This window comes from Onychostoma macrolepis, chromosome 15 (genome assembly GCF_012432095.1).
Source record: "Onychostoma macrolepis isolate SWU-2019 chromosome 15, ASM1243209v1, whole genome shotgun sequence".
NCBI lineage: Eukaryota > Metazoa > Chordata > Actinopteri > Cypriniformes > Cyprinidae > Onychostoma > Onychostoma macrolepis.
The window spans coordinates 26,258,611-26,272,275 of record NC_081169.1 but is presented as its reverse complement, the minus strand read 5'-3'; the positions used below and the strand labels follow the sequence as shown (position 1 = coordinate 26,272,275).

General features: G+C 35.4%; 1 protein-coding gene and 1 non-coding gene across 2 annotated transcripts in view; one reads left to right on the top strand and one right to left on the bottom strand.

Moving 5' to 3' along the window:
* Positions 1–173: 173 nt before the first annotated feature.
* Positions 174–245, bottom strand: trnag-ucc (transfer RNA glycine (anticodon UCC)). The gene has a single exon. It is a non-coding gene; the product is annotated as a tRNA-Gly (tRNA).
* A 4,926-nt stretch (positions 246–5,171) lies between these two features.
* Positions 5,172–13,665, top strand: part of si:ch211-281l24.3 (uncharacterized) — a 65,916-nt gene continuing 57,422 nt past the window's right edge. The window contains 9 exon segments of the mRNA XM_058799250.1: positions 5,172–5,663; positions 7,036–7,149; positions 7,257–7,373; positions 7,482–7,592; positions 7,775–7,891; positions 8,454–8,573; positions 8,694–8,810; positions 9,054–9,170; positions 12,733–13,162. Coding sequence (XP_058655233.1) covers positions 7,100–7,149; positions 7,257–7,373; positions 7,482–7,592; positions 7,775–7,891; positions 8,454–8,573; positions 8,694–8,810; positions 9,054–9,170; positions 12,733–13,162 — 1,179 coding nt within the window. The 5' untranslated portion in view covers positions 5,172–5,663; positions 7,036–7,099.

The window sequence follows — 13,665 nt, the reverse complement described above, 5'->3', positions numbered from 1 at the left end:
TGGGAGAGAGGCGGGGCTGCAGAGCACCGAGTCTCTCAAGCCAATTGAGATTCAGATTGCTGAAGAGATAGTGTTAAAAGATATTCGTATAAGCGGTTATTAATAGAACACTGAAAGACTTGGATGTTTAGCTATTAAGGATTCACTGGAGAGTTTAACATCAAAAGGATTCTTGCGTTGGCCGGGAATCGAACCCGGGTCAACTGCTTGGAAGGCAGCTATGCTAACCACTATACCACCAACGCGTAGTGCTTAACACTACGGATGTAATATATTTTTGACCACGCGTAAACGTCATGGCGCTGTTTCGTCTTTTCCGTGGCGGGGAATTATAAGAAGCCGAGTATCATCTGTCAATCATTCGCGTTCGCAGTGGAGGAGGGGAGACCCGTTTTACTATCGGAGAAGTATTAGTTTACCGAATTGTCAGATCCAAAAAAATAAATAAATAAAACACTCGTTTGGTGTTGTACAACAAATATGTACTGTCTGAACTACCTTAAAACAGATTTTAACTATGGTGACTGCTGTTTTTAACTAACGCGATTAATCTGACAAACCGAGAAGGTAAATTGAATGCTATACTTTAACAATACTAACTTACTGTATTGCATATACATTATGATTCATATATTTTATCATTTAAATTGCATGTATATTATCATGTAATCGGATTGCTAATTGTGTTGAATGGTTTGTGACGTTAGGAAACAGTAAACCAAACTATTATAAAAATACAGTAAACCAAACTATTATAAAAAATAAAAACTCTTATAAAATACAGCTGTTATTTTATAAGAGTATCTTTGTTTGTTACTGCGGCGCCCAGGGAGCAGTTGGGGTTTGGTGCCTTGCTCAAGGGTCTCACCTCAGTCATGGTCTTGAAGGTGGAAGAGAGCGCTGATTATTCACTCCAAAATCAAAATGGCTTGATAATTGAGGCTGTTTAGGTTATAGGGGGATTAAAAAAAAAGGAGTGCATTTTTATCATTGTAGGGTAGTTGTGTCCACACACTGCCAAGACACATTTATATGCAAATGAAGATATTTGGCATCCAATGTCTCCTTTAAAAATAAAATATTATAATCTTAATTCAAGTGATGAAGGATTTCAAACTGTTCTACTGTAAGGTTAACCCTGCCTGGTTTACATGTTTGAAAATGATTAACAGCTGGAAACATAGAAATTTAGAAAAGTAATCAAAAAGTAATCAGTTACATTAATAAAGTAATTGATAAGTTGCACTACTTATTACATTTTAAGTAGGGTAACTTGTAATCTGTAACCTATTACATTTCCAAAGTAACCTTCCCAACACTGACCACATGTATACCAAGTACAGTATGTGTCTTGTTTGTTACCACATAATAGCAAATTTTTCCGTAGGTGCTACATATTTACCACGAACATACCATTAGTATGTACAGTAATGTTTCTTAGTTACCATATATGGATACTGTAAGGATGTGCCTGTTTGTACCCATGTGTCCGTAAGTACTACATATTTACCATGTGTATACATTAGTAAGTACAGTAAAGTATCTAATTAGTTACCATGTATGGGCACTACCTGTAAGTACCATTATTACCCACACTTGTCTGTATGTACTACTTAACTACCATGCATGACTGTTAAAGGGCATATTGCAGGTTAGAGACCCCAGTGAGTCGATGTATAGAAAAATAATGTAGGAACTAGATTTTCTTTCAAATAAACTTTAAAATACGCTATTAAGGCTTCTGGAGTCGTTTTTGTGAGAGAATTTTACTTCTGCATCTGAAAACCGCCAAAACCGGAAGTGACGCATCAAAAGGGAGAGCGGTCCACGTTAACCATAGGAAAGCAATGGATCGCAATGACAGTTCGGACGCTGAGGAAATTTTAAATGTTCATTTACACTCGTATGACGGACCACAGATAAAATTATGAGCCTGCTATGCAGCCAAGAGAGCAGGAACAGGCCAGGATTAGACCGAACAACGGTCAGAGGAGACGATTTGAGTTAATGTGTGAGGAGAACAGGACAGGTGTCTTGGTGAGAAACCAGTCAGCTTACAGATATAACGTTACACACACCTTAGCTAACGATATGTATTAATCAGGCAATAGCAAAGCTAGTATTGGTCATCTATGAGTATTGATACTTACTAGTAACAGAAACTAATAAGCGTTGATCAGGCGTCACACTCGTTAATATCCGACACTAACGTTAGGTGTAGCTTGTAGTAAATGCAAGGCCATGGTCACAGCTGAGTAAAGTCAGTGCTGCAGGGAGTTAGATACGTTACACAACAGGTCTTAGTGGAGAGTGTGACCCCCACACTTGATGTGCAGTGTCTGAGTCTGCACCCAGGCTTTGAGGCTTTCTGTCTGAACCCGTATGTGCTACAGATATATGCACTTCAGACAAGAGCATGGACCTCTCCAGGCCAGAAGACACATGTATGTTTAGGGCAGAGATCAATTATTAATCTGAGCTGAATATTTGTATGTATAAATACATAGTAAGTTAAAGATTTGAATATTTAAACTACCTGAATAATTTTGTTTCTCAATTACAAGTTGCCTATATTTAGGTCACGACTACCAGTAAATAACTTTTTGATCCTATTGGTATAACACAGTAAATATAGACAGCATACAGGCAAGTTGTCCGCTGGGCCTATGGCATTCTGTGCAGGCACATCAAGCAATGGCTGTTGTGTCAGCCCTTAGAAGACTTTATAAAGGAAGGAGGAATTTATAAAGATTTTAAATGGCCCCATTTTGGTCACAATAAAAAATGATCACAATCACAAATTGTTTTACTGTATGAAAACTTGTTTATGAAGTTTACATCATATATATATATATATATATATATATATATCAAGCAGATCTGCATTTATGGTTAATTCAATTCAGTTTTATTTATGCAGCACTAAATTATAACAAATATTTCATAGCACTGATAATACCTAACTCATAACACAACGTTTCAACTTTTAATAAATATATAAATATTAATATAAATAATATATGTGTGTGTAGATGTACCAAACATATACTACCAAAAGAAAAATATACCATCTGACACATTTAGCAATCTTTCAGTCTGGGTATCACACGTTGTTAACGTGTGTTAAATGGTGAATGCTGTGCTAGATAGACTCCATGAGCCTGATCTCGTTGATCCTCTGGAGGGATCTGGAAAGAGGAGCAGGTGTAGTGGAAGACATGACAGTGCTGTATTCTCGTGAAGCCTGTGGTGACCTGCAGTATAACACTCTCAGAGACTCCATGAGGCCTGATGCATATGTTGGGAGAAGCAACCCAGACAGCAACATAGTGTCGGCCCAGATCCGGCCCACATCTGGCCTGCATGGATTTCACGCGGGCCAGATCTGGGCCAACACTATGTTGCTGTCTGGGAAGCAAACGTTAAGATCACATTCACTGCTGGCCATGCTTTTCCACTTGTCCTCCATTAAATTAAATTAAATTAAATGGAAGCTGCAGTCCAGTAGAGGTGGTTAATAACAGCTGGCCTCCACTGCTTCAGATCTTCACACTCCCATCTTCCAAAGCCTTATAAACACACCACATGACAAAAAATTACCAATTAGTTGTACAAACAATGACACTAAGCTGTAACTAGACTTGATGGTTATAATATTAGCAAACTGAGGTTAACCTACCAGTTATGCCTTCTCATACGGTAAAGCCCCAAATAGAAATTGTATGAAATATATGTAAGCATTTATACTATAGTAGTAACTTGAAGAAATAAGCAGCTTTACTGAACATTTGTGCCCAAGGATGCTGTAGATGTGGGTTCACCGTCTGTAAATACATGATTGTTAGAACAATATGTTTGAATAAAGTTGTTGACTTGTGTTTATTTATTGTCATGGTTACTTTTATTTACATTTTACTCATTCATGTTTCCTGTTCTTGTCAGTAAATAAAATATAATTGTTTCATTAACACATGCATTAATTCATTACTTGACTGAAAATTGAGATGTATTCAACTTGGCTGCATTTGTGAAGTCATGCATAGCTATGGCATATGAAAATGCAAATTACATTTTGTTTGTTTTACTAAAACATATAATTATTGGTCAGCATTTATCATTATTATTGTTCATAAGTGTTGGGCTACCAGTGCTTTCTGAGGTAATCTTAATTTCTAAGTAGTAATACTTACATTTTTCGAGTGTAAAATCAACAGTCTTCTCCAAAGATGAGATCTTCGAGCAGCTGATCAGCGTCTCCTTTGTGCAGATATTACAAACATGGAGGAAAACTGTGTAGGGTTGTGGATTTATTGATGCTATGAGGTGTTTGTGCGCCTGTCGCTTATATTTTCTATTTATTGTTATTACTGCAGAACATACAAGCTCAGGGAAAGATGGTATCTTTAACGATGAACAATCACAATGACCAAAAAAACAACAACAACAACAGAAAACATAACTAATGGGTTTGCGTGCATCATAGTATGAGATTATATACATAGGGAAAAAATATTAAATACCTTTGAATAATCATAATGCACTAAAATTGCATTTGTTTTTGTTATTTATAAGCCTCAGGGATGAAACGAGAGAGACATTCAACAAGAAAGAGAGGAAAACAAGGAGATTTAAGCCAGTTTTGCGTGTGGATGAACAATTTTGCACATAAAATTAAGAAATGAATAACATATTCAAGAGATAATGATTTTAGTTTTTCGTAATAAAAAAATAATATCTTTAAACTGTGGGTTATATTAGTAGAGTTAAAAATAGAGTAGAGTTAAATCAACCCAAAATGTATTGGTTATAGGCTACTACAATCATAAGGGCAGCTGTTCCTTCAACAAGACCAAAAATTTCATAAAAAGCAAATTTCATCAACATCAAAATATTTACAGATAGATGAATTAAGCCTGTCACTCATATCTTTTAAGTTTGTTTTTGCGCTTGTTATAACGTCATAGATTACATTAAACATGACGGATCGCATTCAAAAGACGCGTTCGACTTGAAGCGGCGCTGCGCAGAATCATAGACATAATAAATAGTATTTATTATGTCTATGCGCAGAATGGTCAGTGTATGACATCAAAATACCGCGAGAGCGATTCGAAAGCATAAGGATCCATCTGCTCTCTTATAGCTCTCGCGGTACTTTGATGTCACTAGTGATCATTCTGCGCCAACGAGATTTGGCTGTAGGGTACGTACTCTTTTAGCGCTCGATAAGTAAGTACTTCTTGAAATTAAATACCTACTCATTGAGTATGAGGTTTCGGACGCAGCCATTCTCTGATATTACACGCTCCGAACTCCGAACCACTGTTTTGAAACAACTGATTCACAAAAGTCTCGGAGCTTCATGAAGCAGTGCTTCGAAAGCGCCCATCACTAATGTTAGTTTTCACTGCAGTAAAAACATACAGATATTAAAGTTTGGTTTACAAGATGTAAGTTTCTGCCAGTTCAGCTAGTAGAAAGTAATTTAACGTCGAAAAATCAGACACTTCTTTTTTTTAAGACAAACCGAAAGTGAAAGTGTTTGAGTGGGCCTCAGGTGCTGCACGTGTCTCCTTCTCTTTACTCAGATGACCAAAGACATCGAACCAAAACTATGTTTTCCAGTGCAAAACTACATACAGAATTAAGAGGAGCTAAAACTGGTAAGTGTCATTGACTCTGAAATGGTATAATTAATATGTCTCCAGTAAAACAAGTATGTACTAAACTGATGTGGCTTCGCCATTAGAGTTTGGGTCTTGACATTCTTCAGACACTTTCCCCAGAACCCTTTTCTTTTTAAGCGTTTTCTAACAACAGTATGTATGTTAATACAATTTTCTAATCTTTTCACTCAACAGTGCTCAGTCAAAGTATAGTGTAGTTGTCATGCTAGATGCTACAGTAGCTTACTTCCGTGTTTCTCGAGACAACAACAGGCTACTTCCATATTAATTTTTTATTTTTTTTTAAACATTTCAATCGATTAAAATGAGTTTCGTATTTCATGCCTTTCAGTCAGGCTTTCAGATTTTACATGCGGTACAACGATCGCTGCCAGTAGGACTTCTGTACTAACAGTATACCGAAACAAACTTATGCACTGAATAAATAAATAAGTAAATAAATATCATGTTTTTCTAAAATGTTAGTTCACAGAGCTGTCTGGTAAACCATTTTTTGTCGGACTAAGACATTTTTGTTCAGAACATGACCTATGCTTTAAAATTAACATTAAAAAATGTCAGTTCACATTGAGTGTTACATGTTTACATATATGAAACAGATGTTTATTTACATTACTTTTATTTTTCCGGAACATTTGTGTGTTTACTTTACAATCTGCCACTCTTATGAGTTTCATGTTTGTATCACATGTATTATTATTATTATTATTATTATTTGTTACTAGAGTATGCAGATTATGACAATCCATTATTACATTACAATAATCTCACTTTTTTTCCCCCTGTGTATCAAAAGACTAGTTGTAGAGGAACCATTTTATTTATTTATTTGCCTAATGTTTACTTTATAATGTGAGTTGAACTTTTGCTCTGTGCTTCTAGATGAATCTGAAGGTTTCATCTAGAAAGAAGAAATGGAAATAACTTAAACTATAACTAAAAAATGAAAATAATGAATATGCACACATATTTCATCTACAGTAGTCGGACCTTCATTTCTTTATTGACATTAATGTAAAATCTGTCCTAACAGCTCTAATATATACATCCTTATAAGTTTGCCATAGTGAGTTGAGGTTAGGAAAAATCAAGGTTTGGAAATGTTTATGTGCTTGCTCATTAAGAAAATGTAGTTTATTTCTAACAAAACAAAATGTATATGGTGTAGCTTTAAATAATAGACAAATGCTAGCTCATGAATAGATTTTTTTTTTTTTTTTTACTCAGAATATTTAGTTTTTTTTTTTTTGTTTTTGAGCCCTCAATTCCATGTAGTTCAATGGCATTTAATGTACTTAACATATTATTTTAACTTTTACAACACATTTTTGTCTTCATGTACCAAAAGGTGAGACCAGATCTCACACCATCTCCTGCACTCTCACAGCTGTCTATTCAAAAGTGATCAGTCCATGGATAGACAGATTGCATTCAACAATGGAGCAACGTTTTTGGGAGAGAAGTATGAGGGGTTTAAAAATGCTCATTGTGTAATAAAGACAAATTATCTATTTCTGTCTATGAAGTCTCAGATTCTTTTGTTGAACGTAAATTCTGACTTCTTGACAGCGTAAGACCAGATGAGGCACCATCTTCTGCAACCTCATACTTCTCTTTAATAAGCGACAATTCGATGGATCGACCAATTGCATTCAAAGACAGAACTCAACATTATGGTCTTAAACGGTATAAGAATTTGTTTTATGTTTTCTCTAAAAGATTCTGAGCAAGTTTTTTTTTTGTTTTAAATCTCATTGAGATATTTGTGTATAACCTAAATTGGTACTCTGACAGTCTGAGACGAGATGAAGCACCATCTCCAGCACCTTCACATCTGTCTGTAAGAAGTGAGCAGTCAATGGATCGGCCAATTGCATTCAACAGTGAAATCCCTATTTACAATGGGTATGGAAAATATGAGAATTTACTTTTTTTATTTTTGTTTTTTAAAGGTGTGCTTGTTGCATAATAATAATAATAAAACAAAAGATAATTATAGACTATAGACATAGTACTATCATTTTCTTACATACTTTGTATGTCTCTTGTACATTGTTTAACTCAAAGTTTCTGTCTCGTCCTGACAGTCTTAGACCAGATGATGTACCATCCCCTGCAACCTCATACTTCTCTTTAAAAAGCAACCAATCAATGGATCGACCAATTGCGTTCAAAGACATAACTCAATCTTACAGTGTTAAACGGTATGAGAATGTACATTCTTTTTTGGCACATATCTGCACTTGTGTGTACATAGTAAATAGTTTTATTTAATCAAAAAAACACAGAGGCCCAGCCTAGCCACTTAATAAAGGCCAAATGATACAGAATAACTGTAATTATTTACTTTGATTTAATTATTAATTTTTAGTCATTTACTTTTATATCATCAGTAATCGAAAGTAGAAATTACGTAGTGAATACCTAAGTGAGTAGGACTGTGGTGAGGTGAAGTAGCACTTCTGATAAAACTGTCTCCATGTTGTGTGAATGTGCGTATGGGGGGGGGGGTTTCTAGAAAACCTTCCAGAAAGCTAAAGTCCATAAGGAAGTGAGGTCACTTCCTCTACATCCTTACTGTGTAGATTGTCTTTTTTGTTCAGTGTTACAAAAGTTGTTCACAGGAGATGATATGAATGATAGCAATGCAAGTCAAGAGTTACGGATCTACTTTTAATTAACAAATGCCAAATCCTGAAATCATTTGCCCTCATTTGCCCTTGTTTTGTATTTCATTCTAAAATTAGTTTTTAACCTCATTCACAGTCTGACAACAGATGAAACACCATCTCCAGCACCCTCACTCCTGTCTATAAAAAGTGAGCAGTCAATGGATCGGCCAATTGCGTTCAACAATGGAACCCCTAGTTACACTGGGTATGAAAAGTATGAGAGTTTATCATTTTAAATGGTGTGTTTGTTAAGACATAAAGCTATCCTTTTCTTGCATACTTTGTATGTCTCTTGTATATTCACAAACTTACATTTTCTGTGTCTTTTTGACAGTCTAAGACCAGATGAGGCACCATCTCCTGCAACATCATACTTCTCTTTAAAAAGCAACAATTCAATTGACCGACCAATCGCATTCAAAGACAGAACTCAACCTTACAGTGTTAAAAAGTAAAAAAAAAAAAAAAAAATTCTTTGATTGGATATATATGTGCTTGGACACATACTTTTCATAACACAATGTGTGTACATTAGAGGTCCTATTAACAAATCGAACAACTATATTTGCATATTTTGTCCAAATCTCTTTTCAGTATATTGTGAAGTCATGGTTTCTGTGTAATTCTTAAAAAGCAAATGGGAAAGGATGACTTTTCTCTGAAAGATGTATGTTTCTTTCTTTCACCCTCACAGTCTGAGACCAGATGAGTCACCATCTCCAGCACCGTCGTTCCTGTCTGTAAAAAGTGAGCAGTCAATGGACAGACCGATCGCGTTCAGAGATGAAGCACAGAGTTACAGGCCCAGAAGGTATGGGATTGTATTAGATGAGTATTTATTAAAAAATAAAGTTACATATCACAAATTACATATCTCGTTTTTACGAGAAAAGATGTCTTTTTAATGACATAACATCTTGTTATCATGACATAATTGAGTGGAAAAAATATGTGTGTTGCAGCAATGCATCGCCATACAAATTAATGTAAACTTATTGGAAGAGGTCATTTCTGTTACTGCTGCAAACTAACCACGGCACCGCATATGAAGAATAAGCTTTGTGATTCAGCTGTCCACCACACTCTTAACCTGCCGTGGTACCAGCACATTAACACTCTCAGAAAAATATTGTCTAATTATTATTATAGACCAAATTCCATAAAATATTGCAATATCATTTTTTTGTCATTGTTGCACACCCCAAGTACCCGCAACAGGAAATAAGAGCGCAAGACTGTCCCAGGTCTTAAAAACGCTGAAGTGCAGTGCCCTTAACGCTAGGGGTGTGTAATACTGACAAAAAAATTATGTCTTGCTATTTTCTGGTATTTTATTGATAACGATAATTATCGACAGAGTGTGTTATTGTCAATTAGAATAATAAGACATTTTGGCTCTTACTAAACAAATGAGAAAGTATCAACAAAATTCACCTTTTTAATGCAGAGGAAACAGAAGCTGAAGTGGCATTTAGATGTATTTACACAACGTTAAATAATGTTTTGATATTTTAAACATAAAACATCAAATACGGATATTTGAAATTATTTAAAAATGAAAAGATACTTTTAAATGTGAAATTAAAACCGCCAGCAGGTGGCAGCAAGTCACTGTTAAGTGAGTCATTGCGATTGAACCGAATCATTTAAATGGTTGATTCATTCAGGAACGAAACACTGTCATGTGGCTCAGAGATGCAAAACAGTGCTATGGCTGTGTTTAGAATGATTTTGTTGGTGAAATCGAGCAAAAACAGGAAAAATAGTGTCTAAAACGTAAGTCTCTTAATATTAACTTCTTGTTTATTGAACTGTTTATGATCATGCATATTTTTGGAGAAAAAAAAGGCACTCATTGCGTGATATTGAATAACTATATGAAATTTGATAAAAATATACAATCATGGCCAAAAATATCGGCACCCTTGGTAAATATGATCAAAGAAGGCTGTGAAAATTAATCTGCATTGTTAATCCTTTTGATCTTTTATTAAAGAAAATTAACAAAAATCTAACCTTTCATTGGATAATAATATTAATTTTAAATGGGGGGAAATATCATTATGAAATAAATGTTTTTCTCTAATACACATTGGCCACAATTAACGGCACCCTTTTATTCAATACTTTTTGAAACATCCATTTGCCAGTTTAACAGCTCTAAATGTTCTCCTATAATGCCTGATGAGGTTAGAGAACACCTGACAAGAGATCAGAGATCATTCCTTCATCCAGAATCACTCCAGACCCTTTAGATTCCCAGCTCCATGTTGGTGCTTCTTCTCTTCAGTTCACTCGTGTTCTACAGGGTTCAGGTCAGAGGACTGGAATGGCCAGCAGAAGCTTGGTTTTGTGCTCAGTGACCCATTTTTGTGTTGTTTTTGAGGTTTGTGTTTGGATTATTGTCTGGTTGGAAGATCCAAACATGGCCCATTATAAGATTTCTAACGGTCTTAGTCACTTTAGTTTTGTTTTTTTTATCGGTTGGTATTTGATAGAATCCATGATGCCGTGTGTCTAAACAAGATGTCCAGGACCTCCAGCAGAAATATAGGCCCACAACATCAAAAATACAGCAGTATATTTCATTGTACACATGGGGTACTTTTTATCCCTGTGTTCACCAAACCCATCTTGAGTGTTTGCTGATATAAAGCAAATTTTTTAGTTACATCTTACCATAGACCAATAGTTCCAGTTGTGTCTGACAACTGAATATGCTAGAGATTTGTTGTTTGGTGAAAGCATTTTCTTTTCTTGATTTAAAAAAAAAAATATTCTTGAAACCTTCCCAAACAACATGTGGTGATGTACTGTAGGTGCTGTTTGACAATTTGTTTTAAGGTTTTCTGACCCCGAGACTCAACTATTTTCTGCAATTCTCCAGCTGTGGTCCTTGAAAAGTCTTTGGCCACTCAAACTCTCCTTCTCACCGTGCATTAGGACGATATAGACACACGTCCTCTTGCAGACAGATTCATAACATTTTTCTATTGATTGGAAATTCTTAATTATTGCCCTGATGGTGGAAATGGGAATTTTCACTGCTCTACCTCTTTTCTTGAAGCCACTTTCTAATTTGTGAAGCTCAATTATCTTTTGCTGCACGTCAGAAATATATTCTTTGGTTTTTCACATTGTGATGGATGAAACAGGAAGCCATGGCTGGATAATTTCATGTTCATAATCATGCTGCTGTGCTCAAATTTGTGAATATGAATGGGAATATATTTCAGATATATTTTACTCATAAGAATTTCTAGGGGTACCAGTAATTGTGTCCAACATGTATTTGAGAAAAAAACATTTATTTCATAATGATATTTCCCCCAATTTTAAATTCTTATTCTCCAATGAAAGCGTAGATTTTTTTGTGTTGTGCCTTCTTTGATCATATTTACCAAGGGTACCAACAATTCTGTCCAAGTGTGTACATGTGTTTCATTAACACACAATCCTTTTTGGATTACGATCTGCCATCAAAATGTAATTATTCCAGCTGCTGTGAGAAAAGGCTATAAATGATCCGCCACCTGCAGCATCCTATCTTGTGATATAGCCTACTAGCCGGAACTCCTTCTTTATGTTTACAGACGTGACATAATGACGCAAAGACGAGCGGCGACATGCTTGTATTTCACATGAAAATGTACCAGTATCGTTCAAATTAGAAAACATTATTACAAGCTTACCATTGTGAATCAGGCTAAGGTAAAGAGATAGTTTTGAACACTGGCTGGTTATGTACTTGCTCAAAAATTGATTTCGGATAATACCTAACCAAAAAAAGTTACGGACTGCAGCTTTTATTATTAATAATAGATATTGCATATGATTTGGTAGTAAACATAAAGATGAGTATGTTTATATTGTGCAACATTTGCAAATGCTTTTTATCACTTAGCCTAATTAAAGCACTAATAATGTCATCTGTTATAGTCACTACTGGACAACAGGTTATTTTAAAATGCAAAATATTGAAAATCAAAATAAAGCTCTATAAACACTTGCATTTTTATAACACTATAAGTGTGTCCCTTCTACACACACTTGTGGTCTTTACACCCACTTAAACATTTGGGCCAAATACAGGAAATACATCATGTAAGTAGACAAGGGTTCAAATGTAAAGACTGCAAGTGTGGGTATTTGGACAAGCCCAAAATCTCCTGAGTGAAGGAAGTTTACAGTTAGGGAAATAGCTTTTTATTATTATATTTCTGCTTTTTTTTTTTTTATCTGAAATGTATTTTTGTAAGCATGTTGTGAAAATTGATTGTGCACTGTTGTTAATGCTGTTTGCACTGTACAGTTTTTAATTTATTTTGTGTTTAAAATTATTGAGTGTGTAATAATCACAGATGTTTCTACAGCACACTTTCAGCCACTCTGCTGACAGAGGATCACTACAAGTGTCCAGTGTGCACAGAGGTCTTCAAGGATCCAGTTTCCATGCCCTGTGGACACAGTTACTGCAAACTTTGCATTGCGAGATACTGGAGCAAACCAACTCAAGCTGAAAGTTATGCTTGTCCTCAGTGCAGAAAGAGGTTCAGAGGTCGTCCTGTGTTGAATGTAAATGTTGCGTTGTCTAAACTGATTGAGGAACTCCAGAAGGCAGGGTATAGTCCTGCTCTTCCTACTCACTGCTACGCTGGACCTGAAGATGTGCCCTGTGATATCTGCACTGAGATGAAGCTCAAAGCTGTTAAATCCTGTTTAACCTGCACTGCATCTTACTGTGAGACCCACATCAGACAACACTACACAGTACCAGCACTGCAGAGACACAACCTGGTGGAGGTGATTGTTAAATTACATATAAATTTGAGGCAGAATAAATAGCTACAGGTGCTGCACAGTTAATTAAAAAGGAATTTTGTTTAGAGTTGTGTCTTTTAACTAATCATGAAATGTGTTGATCTAAACATTTTTTAAATGTAACCAGGCTCAGACAGTGCTTTGAGTACATGAAGGCAATGACTAATTAGAGTCCATAAGCCAATCAATGACAAAGCATTTCTAATGAGTGAGATTTAAGAATTTTAGTTTATTTGTTTATGAAGCTTTTTATTCAGTTTTTACATATTTGCTATTCATTTTTAAACAAGTGTAAAGAGGCAAGCACAGGAGTAATGTGCTCACATTTTCTAGTGCCATTCAATCGTCTGGTTGCTGCATTTTATACCATTTTCAAGCAATTTAGAGCAGATTTAGGCAAACCCAAACCGAGGAATTATGATAGTCTAGCTTTGATGTTATAAATGCAAGAATAACCATTTCCAGGTCCTTCTTAGGGAGCAGCT